Genomic DNA, 16,672 nt, shown 5'->3' on the forward strand with positions numbered 1-16,672 from the left:
TAATGTCAAGCAACTGATCAAAACTGCCCAATTGAGTGGGAGGATAGACAGCAGCCATTCCAAGTCACCACAAAGGGATGGACTGGTCCTAACATCCCTCTGATGGCAAAAACATGATGGTGGTATCGTGGGCAATGCTTCTGTCAAAACCCTGCAGATGACAGGTTTGAAGGAGAGCTTCAAGACAGTGAGTATAAAACAGAACTGAACAAGTTACATCCTGTGGAGACAACAGCATGTCCCTGGCTGCCACAGCTCCAACTCACTAGGCTCAGTTTTGTCCTCAAGAAAGAGGATGCAGCCGCAAATCCAAGGCCCAGAATACTCCTTACCAGCTCTGGCTCTGGCTCCTGCTGGGGTTCCTCACCAGGCTTCAATTTCTTGGGCTTGGAGGGGCCTCCATGGCTGGAGAAGACCTTGGGTGACTTTGCTGATGGTGATGTCAGAGGCCTCAGGGACCCAGAAGGGCCCCCCAGCCGCTGTCCTCCACCAGAGAAAGGAACAAAGGGAGTAGGTGAGGGCTCCTTCACACTCTGTTTCTCCTGAGCAGCCACTGGCTTCGGGCCACCCACAAGGCCAGTCCCTGAGGTATCTGTATCCTCTGGATGGCTCAGGTCTCCCCTGCTGAGCTCCCCAGAATTCAAGGGGAGCTGAGGGCTGCTGGTAGCTTGGTTGCCTGACATGTAGAAAGTCGGGCTTCCTGGAGTCTTGCTCCTGATGGCCGCAGGTTCCTGCTTGCCAGATGGGTCACACTGCTTCATGACAAACCTGAATGGGAGACGGAAAGCCAGTGAGATGCCACAAGCAGCATTTCCCTTCTCCTGGGCCCCTTCTGAGAATACCATACAGCCTCCTCCATAACTCCATTCTACCACTGGAGGGAGGAAAGAGGGCCAGGAGGGTCCACCAGGGCAACTGCAGCCTCCATAAGCCCCCAAGACTATGGCCCCACCTGAGCTCTCACATTCTTTTTTCACTGTTTCTTTCGAGGCCTTTCTTCCCTTTTTTTTTTTCCAGTCACACTGGGAATGGAAACCAGAGCCTTCACATGCTAGGTAAAAGCTCTACTACTGTGGTAGATCCCTAACCCTTTGTAAAATTTAAAATAGGACCTCACTAAGGTGCCCAGGCTAGCCTCCAACTTGTAATCCTCATGCCTCAGCCTCCAGAGTAGCTGAGATCACAGGTATGCATCACCATACTCAGCAAGACCACATTTTTGAACTGAAGAGAACCCCAGCCAGGAGCCGCGCTACCCTACCTGATGGTGGCACTTCCCCCTATGAGGCCAAGAGACTGCAGGGTTGTGTTCCGCAGGGCGGCCCCACCTGTTACCTGCAGGAGGGCAAACAGGACACATGGACCTCTCTCCTGGACTCATGTGCCCGGGGCAAAGCCCCCACCAGGCCCTACCCAGACCCCATGCTGGCCAGGTGCCTTCTCCTGCCCACCCCTCACCTGTCCCTGCCATCCCACATGCTCAATAAAGGCCCAGCATGCATCCAGCCTATAGCTAGTGAGGAACCACTGACCACTGGTCTCCCAACCCAGCTTGGCCTCCTTGGCAGTGAACCAAGCCCACTGAGCCCAGGGAGGAAAGACTGGGGTGGGTTGAGGATGTCCTGTAATCCAGAGCCCTGCCCAAAGCTGACAGCCATGAAGGATGGTGGTGGTGGATGAGCTGATGGGCAGGAGGCTGTACACACATAGACAGCTCCTTGGCCAGCTCCCCTGGGGCAGAGGAACAGAGACAGGTCCACACCACCACTGACATTGCCCAGTTTGCTCCCTGAACACTAGGCCTATAACTACCAGCTGGGCCTCCCGAAACAGACTGTGCTGAAAGGAGGCCCTAAGTCTCTTCTGCTACCACCCCAGGTTCTCACAGGGCCATACCAGGGCCCCTCCAAGCCACCACAGCAGTAAGCAGGAGCTGGGCCTTGGGTTCCAGGCACCAGCCAGGTCCCTGGGTTAGTTTCATCATAGCTTCACAGTACTTGCCAGGCTACATGGGAGGCTACATGGGTCTGGGGACCACTGCAAAGGGGGCCCACCCTTTCTCAAGTAGACCAAGGGCTAGCAACACCTACTCTTAAAGATCCTCTGAGCCATAGGGGCCCCAAATTGTAACACCTGGCCTCCTAGGCTCTGCTGGTCCAGCTAGGGCAATGGCGTCTAGTCTGTATCCCAGTTGGCTACAGCCACAGCACCTCTACCCAGCACTGCCATAGCCACAACTGTCATCCTGGCCAGCACTACCTTGGGGACACTGCCCTTCGCTCTATCTTTCCCTCTCATAGTCATTCCTAACAGCAGCTCGGGGGAGGCCGGGCTGACCCTCCACTGAGATGCCTCCAGAAAGGACAGTCCCTTGGGGCTGGACTCTGCCACAAGCATAAACACAAGCCAGAGAGTCAGCCTAATAAGCAGTTAGCTAAGTCCCTGTAGCCCCCATGGACCATTTCCTCCTGGGAGCATGCTGGCTGGTACAGCGTCACCCTCAGGGCTCCCCCACCCTTCACAGCTCCAAGTCAGGGAGCCTTGACTGGGTATAAACAGGGAAGTCCTGTCCATACCAGGCCCTCCCAAGGCCCCTCGGGGACAGTGTCCCCCCAACCTACTTAAGGGCTCTGGGCCAGAGTGGAAACAAAAAGCTCCTGTGAGGCCAGGGGATAGAGCACTAGGAGGGTCCCTCCAGGCAGACAGGGCTGGCGAATGTAGGGCCCCCTCACTGCCAGGCTCAGCCTGCACCACCCGCCCTCAGTTTTGAAAAAGATCAAAATATGAAGCAAAGCAAATATTTATTAAAATAAAACCACTTTTGTAACTCTTGGGCTTTGAGAGAAGCTGAAAAAACAAACAAGGCACTGAGGGAGGTTTCGGGAGCAGCCTAACAGCCACAGTGGGCTCCAGCGGGGCCAGCAGCTTGCTTTTTTCCATAAAACACATCATGCTTTCAGCAGCCTGCTGCACAGCCGCCCTTTGAAGACTTGCAGCAGTGAAGTTTCCAGGTTGGAAAGTGGGCCGCCTAGTTGGGCAGGCAACTGGGGGTGGGGCAGCAGAACCTACCTCATCTCTCATGTATATGCAGGCAGGGATCACCTCGCCCAGCTGCTGCAGACGTTCCCTGCAGGAGAGAAAAGAACCATTGGGCACCTGCCCCTCAGGATAGCTAGGGAGCCCAGAACTCTGTGGAGGATCCCTCCTGTGTCCCATGACCACCAGAAGGAGGCAGCCAACAGCTATAGAGAGACAGCCATGAAAGGGCCTCAGCCACCGGTACAAGGCCTGGTGGATTCTCCACCCATCCCCAGTCTTGAGGCCCAGTCCTACAAGGGACACACAAGCATCCCTAACCCCAGCACCCTCTCAGGCAGTACACTGCCAATGGTACCATTCTCAGTCACACTCAAGTCTAGTGGCCTGCAACAGGTTCTAGGACCTGGGGGTCTGGCTACCGCCCAAAGTTGCCTCTAAGAGAGTCACCGCCCATTGAGACCACTAGGACCAGTACCAGAGTACAAGCCCATTAGGTGTACTCAAGAGCACAGGCCAGTCCCTAAGGCCATAAGCCCCACCATATGTTGACTTCTCTACCCAGACTCTGAGTGGGGATAGAGTCCAGGGCTTTTGTAGAAGGGCTACAGCCTCAGTTCCTGACCCATACAAACACTCGAAGCACAGCTGGTCACCTATGCCCAGTCCAGTGCCCCCAAGGAGCTACACTATGCCTCACTACAACTAGCCACATGACCTCAGGCCTTGATATGGAGGGTGACACAGTGGCTCCTCAAAAAGCACAACCAGACACCTGTGAGGTCAGACAGAACAGGTCAGTTCCTTAGACAAGAGGAACTGACTGCAGGCAGTGAACAAAGAACTGGCCTGGACACAGCTGGGACACGCACCACCCTGGGCCACTCTGTCACCGACATGGGCTGGGGACACAGGATAAGGAAACAGAGCAGGAAAAATCAGGAAGCACCACAGCAGGACAGACTCTTTTCTCCACTGTTCCATCAGCTGCCCCTCTTACACACTGACTGAGGACCTGGCCCATCCTCCCTTTGTCTCCACACCTGGACCTGGTTGCAGCCTATGGGCTTCGTTTGCTGGCAAGATACCCCATGTCTGTCCCTGTTACTTAGCAGCCATTGCCACTCTGCTGACTGGACAACCAGGTCAGCATGCACACATAATGACAGATGCACACACAGCGTGACTGACGTGCTGACCTGGCAAGGCTCAGGTGCTACTGCTTCCTGGCCTGGAAACATTTTTACACTGATGCCTACAGGAAACATGGGCAAGGTTATTCCTGCATTTTCAAACACACCATACAAAATTCACTTCAGAGAGCTGGGCGTGGTGGCGCACGCCTATAATCCCAGCACTCAGGAGGCTGAGGCAGGAGGATCATTGCGAGTTCGAGACCAGTCTGGGCTACAAAGTGAGCTCAAGATAAATTTGAACTGCATAGTGAGACCCTGTCTCAAAAAAAAGCAAAAAAAAAAAAAAAAAAAAAAAAAATTAACTTCAGAAATAAGTGGGGTGTACCCAGGCCAGTCCCTCTCAAAGGAAGGAAGCAAGAAGAGCTAGGCCCAGGTAGGGCTGAGCCACAGGAAGAAGTCACGACCCAGCCAGGCCTCATGGCCACCATAAACCCAAACAGAGAGACAGAGTCTGGATCAGAAAACACTGGAGCGGGACTTTTGACCAGAAGGCAGGACACAGGATTAGACGAGAAGCTGCGTGGTGCATGCTAATCTCAGCTATTTGAGAGGCTGAGGCAGGAGGACCAAAAGTTTGAGCACAAGCAGAGGTTCTTTTTTTTTTTTTTTTTTTTTGGTTTTTCTCCGGTACCGGGAACCGAACTCACGACCTTAAGCAGAGGTTCTTAACAATTTAGCAAGACCCTATCTCAGATAGATGGATGAATAAACAGAAGAAGAGAGAAGAGACAGGGAGAAAGAGAGAGAAAGGGAGAGGGAGAGGGGAGGGAGCGAAAGAGGGAGGAGGGGAGCGAGAGGGAGTGGGAGGGGAGGGAGAAGAAGAGGGAAGGGAAGAGGAAGGGGAGGAGAAGAAAGGCAGTGGGAAAAAGTTAATTCAAAAATTAGGAGGGCCGGAGATGCTCAGTGGTACAGCACCAGCATGACAAGCGCAAGGTCCTGAGGTTGACTCCCAGTACCAAAATTAATTAATTAATTAATTAAAAATTAGGAACGCCAGGTGTGGTGGTGCACACCTGTAATCCCAGCACTCAGGAGCCTGAGGCAGGAGGATTGCTATAAGTTAAGGCCAGCCTGGGCTACATAGTTCTTTATCTCAAAAAAGAAAAAAAAAAGTAGGTAAGGGCTAGGTTTAGACAGGCCTGAGAGGGCAGAAGACAGCATGCCAGTAATGTCCAGGTGTGAGTGAGCTGTCTCCAAAGAGCCTGACCCCCATGATCACACCTGAAAAGTCAAGAGAGCCACAAAGGTACATCAGCCATGGCTCCTCACCCTACAGGAGTAAGACTGCCTTTCATGAATTGGGGAAAGGCCCCAGGCAAGGAAGGCGAGCTCAGACCCAGACAGGCTCATGGCACCTTGGCAGGCCCTCATGGCATGCCCAAATCCAGTACCTGGGCCAGCTGCACAGTCCTGTCCTGTGGGGTGGGTCTGGCACATTTTCCTTCACTTCTCTTGCTCTGCTCTTTGTTTTTACTTGTGTGTGTTCCCACTGCCAGGATGCAGCCTTCCCCACCCAAGGCCCAGCACTGGCTCCTGAGGCCTCACCAGGACAGTGGAGGTATCCACATGTCCACATGACTAAGCTCAGTGCCCATATGAAGCTCACTCCCCAGAGCAGGCTTCTGGCCCTGGGGTGAGGGGTAACATCCACATGTGGAGCCAGGCAGACCTGCAAAACACCTTTCCTGAGAGTTAACACACAACAGGCTGTCATACCTACCCTTTACTAAGGGACCAGTGACTTGGCCTACCGGAGACCCCCTAGTCCTAGGGCTCAGGGACACACAAGCCCCAAAACTTCAGAGTTACAAAGGCTGGAGGTCCAGTCCAGGTCACGTGGCTGGCTCTTCCTTTTGAAGCCATGATAAAGGAGAGGCGAGAAAGTCAGTGGGGAAGACACTTGGAGGAAGGAGTGGAGCCAGGAAGAAAGATCAGGGTAAGCTGAGGGTCATGCCTGTCAAAAATGAGGTGCACAACTGACCCACCACAGGAAGGTGCGGACCTCACACAGCCAGCCAAGTCACTTGGTGTGGGATTGCCCATGGCCTTGACACCAGCTGAGCACGGCCAGTCCCTGGGGCACCATGTGATCACAAATCACAAACAGGGACATAACATAGCAGCACACCATCAAAGGGAGCCCAGCTTTGATGCACAGCTTCTCCCAAGGGGACAGCAGGTGGGGCAATTTCCCTTGTGCTGCTGAGGGAGCAGCCTGTAAACATCTCGGATTGCCACAGGCTGAGGTGGGGTGGCCAAAATCACTTCCAGACCTACGTCACTGGGCCCAGCAAACACTGGTGTCAGTCCTGAACAGATGGTCAGGAGATGTCCCCTCAACACCAGCAGAGGCTCGCTAGCCCTGCACACATTCTGAATGTCACTGACCCCGGGGATTGAGGCCCTGACACTGTACCTCAGGACACACCAAGCAGCCAAAATCAGTCCTCTGGAGTGAAAAACCAAGACTGGTGGCTCCCATGAAGCTCACCCACCCACACGAGAGATGCCTCTCTGCCATGAGGGAGGATGCTGGGCAACCCGCAAAGTCCCACTCCAAGGCCAACAAACTTCCCCTGGCCAGAGGCATGTGCTTCACCCACACAGAGCTCGGGGCACCACCCAGGGCTCAGCTCCCATGTCTGTGTTACCATGCTTGATTGAAACCACCGAACAGGCAGGCGGGTAGATGGCAGCTACCACCACCTGACCAAGCCAGGACTGGTATAAATACTAGTACTGTCAAAAAAGCCTGGCGCCACCATGCTCCCCATACAAGGACAACCCACACTGACAGCACTGGCAAAAGCCAACAGGACTTCAATTGCAAGCAGAGTGTGATTCCTAGTTTAGGAGGCCCACCAGGGTGAGGCTCCATCCTGAGAGCACCAGGTGTCTTGGCCACCACCGTATGACAGCCCAGCTCTGTGCCCCACGTCAAACTGGAAGGAACAAGGAAGCCCAGATGGCTGAGCCTGACAGTCCCAAAGAAGCAGCCACCGGTACTGTAGCCAGGACCTCTGAGGCAGGTCCTGCTGGGCACACAAGTGTACCCCAAGTGTGGCCACAGGCTGGCCCTCGGGCCCTTAGCACAGTTCCATCCTCACTGGCGCCCCCTCTCTGCAGTCCCACACACCCCAGTAACTCCAGAGATCACCTAGTCCTTGGAAAGAGGAACACTGGGTAAAGGCTGAACTTTCTCAGAGCTGGACCAGAATCAGGCTGGGAGCAGAGGGCAGGGGCCATGGGAACAGAAACCTGCCAGGGGTTGAACCACACAGGGAGCAGCTGGCACAGAGCTGCCACCTCTAAGAGGGCAAGTCCTCTCTGTAGTGAGTCCATGAATTTGACATTTACAGGAGACCCACACCATTCCCAAACTGACTTCAGTGGGGAGTATGGCAGAGCAGAACTTGAATCCCAGGATGGCTAGAGTGTAGAGCACTCTAGGTTTGTTGGCCTTGGAGTGGGACTTTGCGGGTTGCCCAGCATCCTCCCTCATGGCAGAGAGGCATCTCTCGTGTGGGTGGGTGAGCTTCATGGGAGCCACCAGTCTTGGTTTTTCACTCCAGAGGACTGATTTTGGCTGCTTGGTGTGTCCTGAGGTACAGTGTCAGGGCCTCAATCCCCGGGGTCAGTGACATTCAGAATGTGTGCAGGGCTAGCGAGCCTCTGCTGGTGTTGAGGGGACACCTCCTGACCATCTGTTCAGGACTGACAGCAGCCAGATGGTGAGTCCCTGTTACCGGCCCTCACTATCTTTGCTGGACATGAGACAAACATTCTCGTATTTGGAGTGTAACCTCTCTCAAGGCAGCTTCCAGTTCTCCCTCCCAGCTGCTCATATGGACCACTCATACCTCATCCCTACTCAGTACCTCCTGGTAGCCCCTCCCTATGGGACAGCAGGACTGGCCCCACTCACCCCATACTCCCATAGACTAAAAGAACAGCCACAGTGACATCCTGAAGCTCAAAGCAAACCAGAACTCCTCATGGGAAACCAGCCTGAGTAACATCAAAGCCCCTGGGCTGGGGATGTAGCTCAGCGGCACAAGCACCTGTCCTGGTAAGCACAAGGTCCTGAGTTCCTGGTACCAAAAAAAAAAAAAAGTGTTGCACACACCTATCATCTCAGCACCTGGGATGCTGAGGCAGGAGGACCGCCATGAGTTCGAGGCTAGTTTGGGCTACACAATGAGTTCAAGGTCAGCCTAAACTGCATAGGGAGACCCTGTCTCAAAAACAAAAAAACACCCTGGGTCCCTCTTTCTCCATACACTCCTGACCTGTGACACGTGGAGCCACATGCCCCAGAGCCTTCAAGTGACGGCATCTTTATTTCTGTCTATGCCTTGCCTAATCACCAAAGGGGCACTCCATCTTACAAGCCCGTATTAAAGCACATGGCCGGCCTGGCAGGTAGAAGCAGAGTCCCTGGAGGTCAGGGTGGCTGTACAGGTTCATCTGATAGGTGAACCATCAGGTTACAAAAACACAGGGCAGTCCAGAGCCAGCAGCCCTGAGCACTCTCCTGGTGCCTTTCTAGCAGCAAAATCCAGGAAGCAGCAGGAGAAGCATCCAGTCCTTGGGAAGGCAAATCCTCTCTGGACAGTGGCCAGCCAGAGGGAGACAAACTCCAAGTGCAAGACATATCCTGGGTTTCAAAAATCATGTACCAATGCCCATGATCTTTCTATTGATCACACACTCAAAGGATAATATTCTCAGTGTGCTAAGTTAATTAAACATATTACTGAAATTAATTACACCTGTTTTCACTTTCACTTTAATGTGGTTACTAGAAATTCTAAGTTACCTCTGTGGCCTGCAAGCGTGACTTGTGCGGTATTCCCAGTGGCCAGCACTGATTCAGACACTGGGGGTCAGGACAGGGCCATATCTATGTTCAGAAAGAAGCTGCCTTCCAAACATGTGGTGCCTCTAGGCCAGGAAACTGCCTGGTGGTCCCCAAACACACAAATTAGGATTTACCCTGACACCACACTCACCTCTGAGGGCTCCTGAGTATTCTCTATAGTCCTTGACCTTGGCACCCCCATACGCGCACCACACTCAGGCATGGCACTTAATAGTTCCTGGACCCTCCTAGCTTCCACAAGGCATCAAGGGGAAAGCCAGCTGGAAACAGAATTCTCAGAGTACAGGCTCCTCTCTCACCTCTGAGTACATCTCCATGATGCATGCTGCTCCTGGGGCATCTAACCCTTGCCATGATGCTGGAAACACACCCACCATGGGGCCTCTATTTGGCTTCTTTACAAAACATGGGACCCAGCTTCCAAGACACAGCTGGGGTCTGAACTTTCAGAAGTGAAAATTAACAATGCCCTGTCTCTTGGCAAAGCAGTTCTGCCTCTGGACTTATCCCAAGGAAGCAACTGGGGTTGGGGTGGTGGGATAAGTAGGTACCTGTCCCAGCTCTACTGTGCAGGCCACACACCGAGCTCACTGCTAACACTAACCAGGTACATAGGGTAGCATGTCCGTTCACAGAAGATAACCTGGCAGGCAGAGTAACCTGGGTCAATCTTTACTAGATTCATGACACATTTACAACCGAAAGCCAGGTACAGATCATTTCCTATTCAACACCCCTCTGTACAAACTTTCCATAAAGCTGTACAACTGTCACCTGTTGCTCAGATCCTAGGGCTGTGCACTCAGACCCCATGACCTTCCTGGGCCCCACTCCTCTCACTGGAGGGAGGACCTCATCTTCTCCTCCACTGCTCCTTCAAGTGCACCTCACAGTTACAGGACCAACCAGTCTTAAAGGTTTTATGTCAGTATCAGTGTTCCCCCTCCTCTCCCAGCACCCTCAGCCCCTCTTCAGAGGACACCCCAGGACACCTGGGGCCACAGCCTTATCTTCATTTCAATCCGAGGACTGAGCCAACTATAAAGTGCCTAGACTTGAGCATTCTGATCCTACACACAGTCTGGGGCACCACCTGGGGACAGTGTCCAGGCCTAGGCGGCATTTCCCTCAGGTCTTACACCCTTCCTGATTCATGTTTTCCATGCTTGCTTGGTTTTATGTGCACCCACATCTCCATTCTTGAAGGAACCTGGCCCTGGCACCACAGTGGAGGCCAGTGCTCCCTCTCTGGAGGCACAATAGATTCCCCAGTCAGTGTCTGTGTCACCCTGGTCTAGGAACAACTCCTTCTACCCTGACTCTTCATGACTATGGCAATGCAGAGAACTGTAGAACTGGGTCCTCCGACAAGATTTGGAAGATACAACTCTGAACCCTCAGGGGCTTTAAGCCTGCCCTTCACCTGAGAAGCTTCAGCCTCTGTGTCCCTAGGTCCTGCATTTCACAATGATACCCCTTGATAAGGGTCTGTTGACATGGTGGGGCTGGACCCATAGAGGACTCTAGCTGATGCTTGGACTGACTTCACTTACCAAGGTAGATTCTCTATCCCCAAGGGGGTTCAGCCCCACAACCTGAGCAGTGTTGACCCCAGGCTCTGCATACTCCATACATGCTCCCATGTTCTCCCAGTGCCAACCTCAATAAAGAGGAAGACAGGCTGGGCACAGGCAGGACCCCATCATCTGACCTGCAGCTAGAGCTGATAGATACACCATTTACTGAGCCACTATCTGTTCCTGCACCCCTACATGTCAAGGATCCCTTCTCATGAATGTGCCTTGCAAGCCCCAGCTCCTCTGGACTTCACCAGGTCTCTGAGGACAGTGATGCAGCCACTGTCTCTTACTGCTCAACCAGACCAGCTGCTCAAGCAGATGGCGGCTCACACTCAGCTGCCACTCATTTACATCCACAGTCTACCTGCCGGGGGGGGGGGGGGGGGGGGGGGGGGGGGGGGGTGTGGTGTGGGTGTGTGTGTGTGTGTATGTTAGTGTTAGTGTTAGTTACTGTGGACTGACCAGGGCCTTTGCACTGAGCTACATCCCTCACCTTTTTTTTTTTTTTTTAAATCTTAAGACAGGTTCTCATTAAGTTACTAATTTGCCTAACCTGGGTTAAAATTCAGGATTTTCCTGCCTCAGCCTATCATAATGCTAGAATTACAGGCATTCACTACCATGCCTAACCTCCATTTGTTTAATCTCTATGGTCCCTGAGACTGCTGATGTCAGGTCTCAAAGACCTGACCTGAGGTCTCAGCAACCTTATCCATTACCACAGCACCTGAGGCAGCTGGGCACAATCATCAGCTCAGAGTGGGCTTTTCTACAGCAAGCCCTCCCCACCTGTGGGGCTACTGTAAGCACCTTCCAATTCCCCCAAACTACCATGCCTGCTCCTGTTCTCAGTAGTCAAGACATATTAGCTCAGCTCACCTGCACACCACCCATGGTACAGATGAGGTACCAGGGGCCCAAAGAAGGCAAGCAACTCACCTATAGCCATACAGCTAACACTTCTATCCTGGTGGCTGACACCTGTAAAGCAAAGACTTCCACCCCACAATGTAAGACCCAAACTTAAAATAGCTACCATTTATTCATTCAGGAACAATGTTTGAACTATTAACCAACAAACAAGATAGCACACATCAACACCATTAAACGGACTTATTTCCATACCACAGCTTTACACCTACAGGCTCCCAGCAGAGAGGCCACCACATGGCCTTCTGTCTATTCTATCCAAGGATCCTCAAAACACAGATCCTATCTAAGAAAACACAAGCATGAAGTGACGCACTTAGCACCCCATCTCCCCTTTGCTGAACACCCAGCCCTCAGGGACTTTTTGTCTCCACAAGGATGGCAGCCTGTCCTTGCTCTGCTTGGCAGGCTGGCCAGGGCCATCGACCTAGAACCTCAAGAAGACGAGCCACTGGCTGACCCACACCCACTGGGTGCTGACTGGTGAGCAGGTCTCAAATCAGTCCTCTCTATCCAGACCACATGGCCAGAAGCAGTGTCAGACCAATCAGGGAGCCATGACAGCACCTCTGCTGACAGGGGTAGGAATAAGTCCAGTACCTACCCACTGATGCTCACCTGGTCTGTGCAAAATGGATGAGGATCTCCCAAAGGGTCTGACCCGAACAGAAAGTGTCCTGCAACCGGGAGCCGTCATCCAGCTGCAAAGCCACCCGAACCTGGAGGGCAGGATGCAAGAACCTTGTTAGGAAGAAAAGCAGCCATCCTGTGCCACAGTCCCAGCATACACGCCTCCTAGGGGTCCCCTTGGAGACCCACTAGGAGGCCCCTGGTAGGTTACACAAACACGTGCATGGCATGCACAACTGCGTGCAGGTGACAAGGGTGGCAGCCACCACAGAAGCACTCTCCAGCCCAGCAGCAAGCCTTTGAGGCCACATCTCAGCCAGCACGGCCCCACCAGAAGCTCTGAGCAGAGCTGCTTCCTGATCCAGTCCCTTAAGCCCCGTGAGACCAAATTTGGTGCTGTGTTACCAGGTTTGGGATAATCTATTACCAGCAAAGTTTTTCTCAAAACTTTTCTTAACTACTCTTATAAATCTACTTTTAATACCTTTGTTCCCTATCAAGAGAGGCTATAATCCAAAAGATTTCTGGAAAAGTCCCTTCTGGTCCATCTGCCAAATGACAGACACACTAAAATACAGAGCCTGGCTGTAAACGTAAGTACAGTGTCCTTACCTGTGAGAACCTCCATCTAGCCATGGCTCAGACCTATAATCACAGCTGTCCAGGAGGCTGAGACAGTATCATGATTTCTAACCTAGTCTGGGCAACTTAGTGACTTAGTGAGGACCTGTCCCAAATTAAAAATAAGGGCTGAGGTATATAGCTCAGCATGAAGGTCCTGGGTTCAAGCCCCAGTAAGCACAAAATAGCATGAGAGTGAGAGAAGCACTGAACACTACCATGAGACCATACACCACAGTGTAATGAACAATTCTCAGAGTAATTCTGCTGTTTTAACCGCAGGATTCTTTCTTAAAGTGCATTTACATTAAGTCTCAATGACACAGAGGAACAGGTGCTCTGTGTGACAGGTGCCAGAGCTTTTCGATCCCATGCACCTTCCAGGGATCCCCCAAGGAAGCAGAGTTCATTCCACAAAGCAGATGAAAACTGCAGCAGTAATGCAAAAAGACCAATGTTAAGGTTGGTCTCAGCCACCTGACCCCTGGTTTGGTGGCCTAGTGGTGGCTTTAGAAAGCAACAGAGGGCCAGAAATATAGCTCAGGGGCACAAGAACCTGCCCGGCAAGCACAAGGTCCTGAGTTCAATTTCCAGTACCAAAAAACAAACAAAAAAACAAAAAAACTGAAGAAAGCAACAAATAGAGCTGGGCATGGTGGTGCACACCTGTAATCCCAGCACTAAGGAGGCTGAGGCAGGAGAAGCACAGCCTGGGCTACATAGTGAGGTCAAAGCCAGCCTGAACTACAAAAAGAGACCCTGTCTCAAAAGAAAGAAAGAGACGGACGGACCTGGGCCGAGCCTCCTGAGCTGACAAGAATAAAAAAACACCTTACAGCAGCAAAGGGGAAATACAACATCACATGAGTCAAGGACCTAGCAGCAACACAGTAAAGAGGGCAACAATGGCCACAGCTGCCATTTTCACCTGTGACAACTTAGCTGATCTTCCTAACGCTTCTAGAAGTTCATGATGTGACCTGGGAAGGAGCTATACAAGCAGGCAGTGACATAGGTAGGTCAAACGAGCCCTGCCACAGAAGCCTGGCAAGGCCTGGGCCTCTTGTAAGCTGGTTGCTGACTGGCTCCATACAGTTTTTTTGGGTTTCACATATCAGGCTGGTAGGCGAATGCTGCTGACAAAGTGGACAAATGCACACCATTAACTCCACCAATAATCACAGTACCCAGGCATGATGGTGCACACCTGTGATCCCAGCATTGAGGAGGTTGAGGCAGGAAGATTGCCATGAGTTTGAGATCAGCCTGAGGTATATAAGCGAGTTCAAAGCCAGCCTGCACTACACAGTGAGACCCTATCTCAAAAACAAACAAAAACAGTAATGTGCATGAACACTGAAAACTCTCATTTCTAGTCATTAGGTATTTGAGAAGAACATGTGGTTCTGGTCAGGAAGGGAGAGTGGACCACAGGACTGTCCCAACCCTCTCTAGGCCCATGTCCCCCGCCCCCTCAACTTGGCACACTGCAGAACTATCCTGTGCTCTGGTGAACTGAAAGGAGGCCAGAAAAGGAGGCCTGTGGACTCACAGCCAGCCACCTACCATGTTCTCAGGCTTCTCGCGGCTCCGGGACACTGGCACCATCTCTAGCTTGGCGTTGTTGGGCAGGTTGGCGAATCTCCACTGGAGAGAGAGGTCAAGCACCGTCCTCTGAAACCTGCAGAACAGAACACAGCCACATGGTACCCAGCCAGCCCAACTCCTCCCAACCCCCTCTAAGCCATAGGGCAGTTTGCCCACCTCTTATGGCTGCAAGAGCAGAATTATGACCTGCAGAGACAAGAGGCAGGTTCCTGATCTCAGCAGCTTTTGAAGAGAAAAGAGAAGTACAGCACTGACTCAGTGTCCAGCCTAGGCAGCAGAGAAAGGAGCAGGACAGCAACATGAGTCTCTAGGCAAGCCAAGCATAATGCTTGTAGACACTGAAACAGAGGCAAGGCCAAAAGCAGACCCTCAAAACATACATACACACAGACCAAAGGCTGAGGAGAGTTCTCAAAAACAACCCTGCTCTGCTCTGCTGCTGTAAGCACTCTCTAACAGGCAAGAGACACCAGCTAAAGTGGCCAGTCTCATCTCCTGCCATCCCTCTCTATGCCCCAAGACTAGGTGGGGCCCAAAAAAGATTCATCAGTGTCCTAACCCTCAGAACCTGTGAATGTGACCTTATTTGCTATACAGGTCTTTTACATTCTTTGCAATTAACAATGTGAAATGAAGCTGGGCATGGCTCCGGAGGCTGAGGCAGGAGGATCACCACAAGTTCGAGGCCAGCCTGGGCTACACAGTGAGTTCAAGGACAACCTAGACTTAGTGGGACTCTGTCTCAAAAAAATGAAACAAGCTGCATGTGCTGTAATCCCAGCACTTGGAAGGCTGAAGCAGGAGGATCGCTGTGAGTTTGAGGCCAGCCTGGGCTTCATAGTGAGTTCAAAGCCAGCCTAAACTACACAGTGAGACCCTGTCTCAAAAAACAAAAACGAACAAGAATGTTGAGAGAGACCATCCTGAATTACCCAACGGATCTTAATCCAGTGACGACTGTCCTCCTAAGACAGTGATGGCAAACCTTTCAGAGCTTTCAATGATACAAAGAACCCGCTGCAGCACCTGTGCCACAGGTTTACCACCTCTCCTAAGACAAAGAAGCCATCTGAGGGCAGAGGCAGAGACTGGAGCAACACAGCTACAAGCCAAGGAACAACTGGGCCCACAAAAGTTCCAAGAGGATGAAGAAGGGCTTTCCCTGAGGCCATTCAGAATACAGCCTTAAAACCGGAACAATACAGAGGAGACTAGCATGGCTCTTGCACAAAGATGACACAAAATGAGAAAAGGAGCAAGAGCTAGAAAAAGGCCAGGAGTGGTGGCGCACACCTGTAATCCCAGCACTTGGGAATCTAAGGCAGGTGGATCATCACGAGTTCAAGACCAGCCTGGGCTACAAAGTGAGCTCAAGGCCAGCCTGAACTTGTAGGGAGACCCTGTCTCAAAAAGACAATAAATAAATAAATAAAGACTATAAGAGATGGAGAGAGGCAGAAGGGAGAGTAGGGAAAGGGGATGAAAACATAATTGAGATGTGTCAAATCCATACATCAACTCCACACAAGGAATGTAATCATTATTTAATGTAAACATGTATTAATAAAATAAAAACTGGAGGAAAAGAAAGAATACTACCCTGTCAATACCTTGATTTTGTTTTGGGAGAGGGCGTTTGAGACAGAATCTCCCTATGTAGCTCAGGCTGGCCTCAAACTCTAGCCCCCTAAAGTGCTGGGGTTACAAGCATGCATCACTATGGTCCACTGGCACCTTGATTTTGGACTTCTGGCCTCCAGAACTGTTGTTTAAGTAGGCTCTTCCAAGCCACAGTACATTTAGAAGTGATGGAAGCAGTCTGGGGCCCCACTGCCAAGCCCAAACTCACTTGAGGTCGTATTCACTGGGGTTGAAGTCCTGCCGCCGGCATGTGTCCTCCAGAACCTGAAAAACAAGAGGACAGTGACCCCCGTGTGTGGCCAGGGCACTTACTCTGGACGCCAGAGGCCTGTCAAGGGTGAGCTGGCTGGTTGGTTGGTGCCCAAGCAAAACTCTGTACAAGTCCACTCAAAGTGTAGTGCAATCAACAGCTCTCGGCAACAGACCTGCAAATCCTGTCTATTCTCTCTTCCTAAGAGGACACACATGTCCTGCCTTATCACCTAGTTCTACAGCCACAGACTGTCCATGCCTGGTCCCACGTTCTGGGCTCTTAAGGGCCTCCTTCT

The 16,672-nt window shown here is 51.9% G+C and overlaps 1 protein-coding gene across 3 annotated transcripts in view; it reads right to left on the minus strand.

Moving 5' to 3' along the window:
• Positions 1–16,672, minus strand: part of Aspscr1 (alveolar soft part sarcoma chromosome region, candidate 1) — a 41,037-nt gene that overhangs the window by 23,383 nt on the left and 982 nt on the right. For all 3 annotated transcript variants that reach the window (XM_005407230.2, XM_005407231.2, XM_013506048.1), the window contains exons 2-7: positions 16,333–16,388; positions 14,442–14,556; positions 12,243–12,343; positions 3,070–3,127; positions 1,262–1,335; positions 333–768 (exon numbers count right to left, since the gene is read on the minus strand). In XM_005407230.2, the coding sequence (XP_005407287.1) occupies positions 333–768; positions 1,262–1,335; positions 3,070–3,127; positions 12,243–12,343; positions 14,442–14,556; positions 16,333–16,388 (840 nt within the window). The remainder of the gene's footprint in view (positions 1–332; positions 769–1,261; positions 1,336–3,069; positions 3,128–12,242; positions 12,344–14,441; positions 14,557–16,332; positions 16,389–16,672) is intronic.

Source organism: Chinchilla lanigera, unplaced genomic scaffold (assembly GCF_000276665.1).
Source record: "Chinchilla lanigera isolate Chin_1 unplaced genomic scaffold, ChiLan1.0 scaffold00105, whole genome shotgun sequence".
In the NCBI taxonomy this organism is placed as follows: Eukaryota; Metazoa; Chordata; class Mammalia; order Rodentia; family Chinchillidae; genus Chinchilla; species Chinchilla lanigera.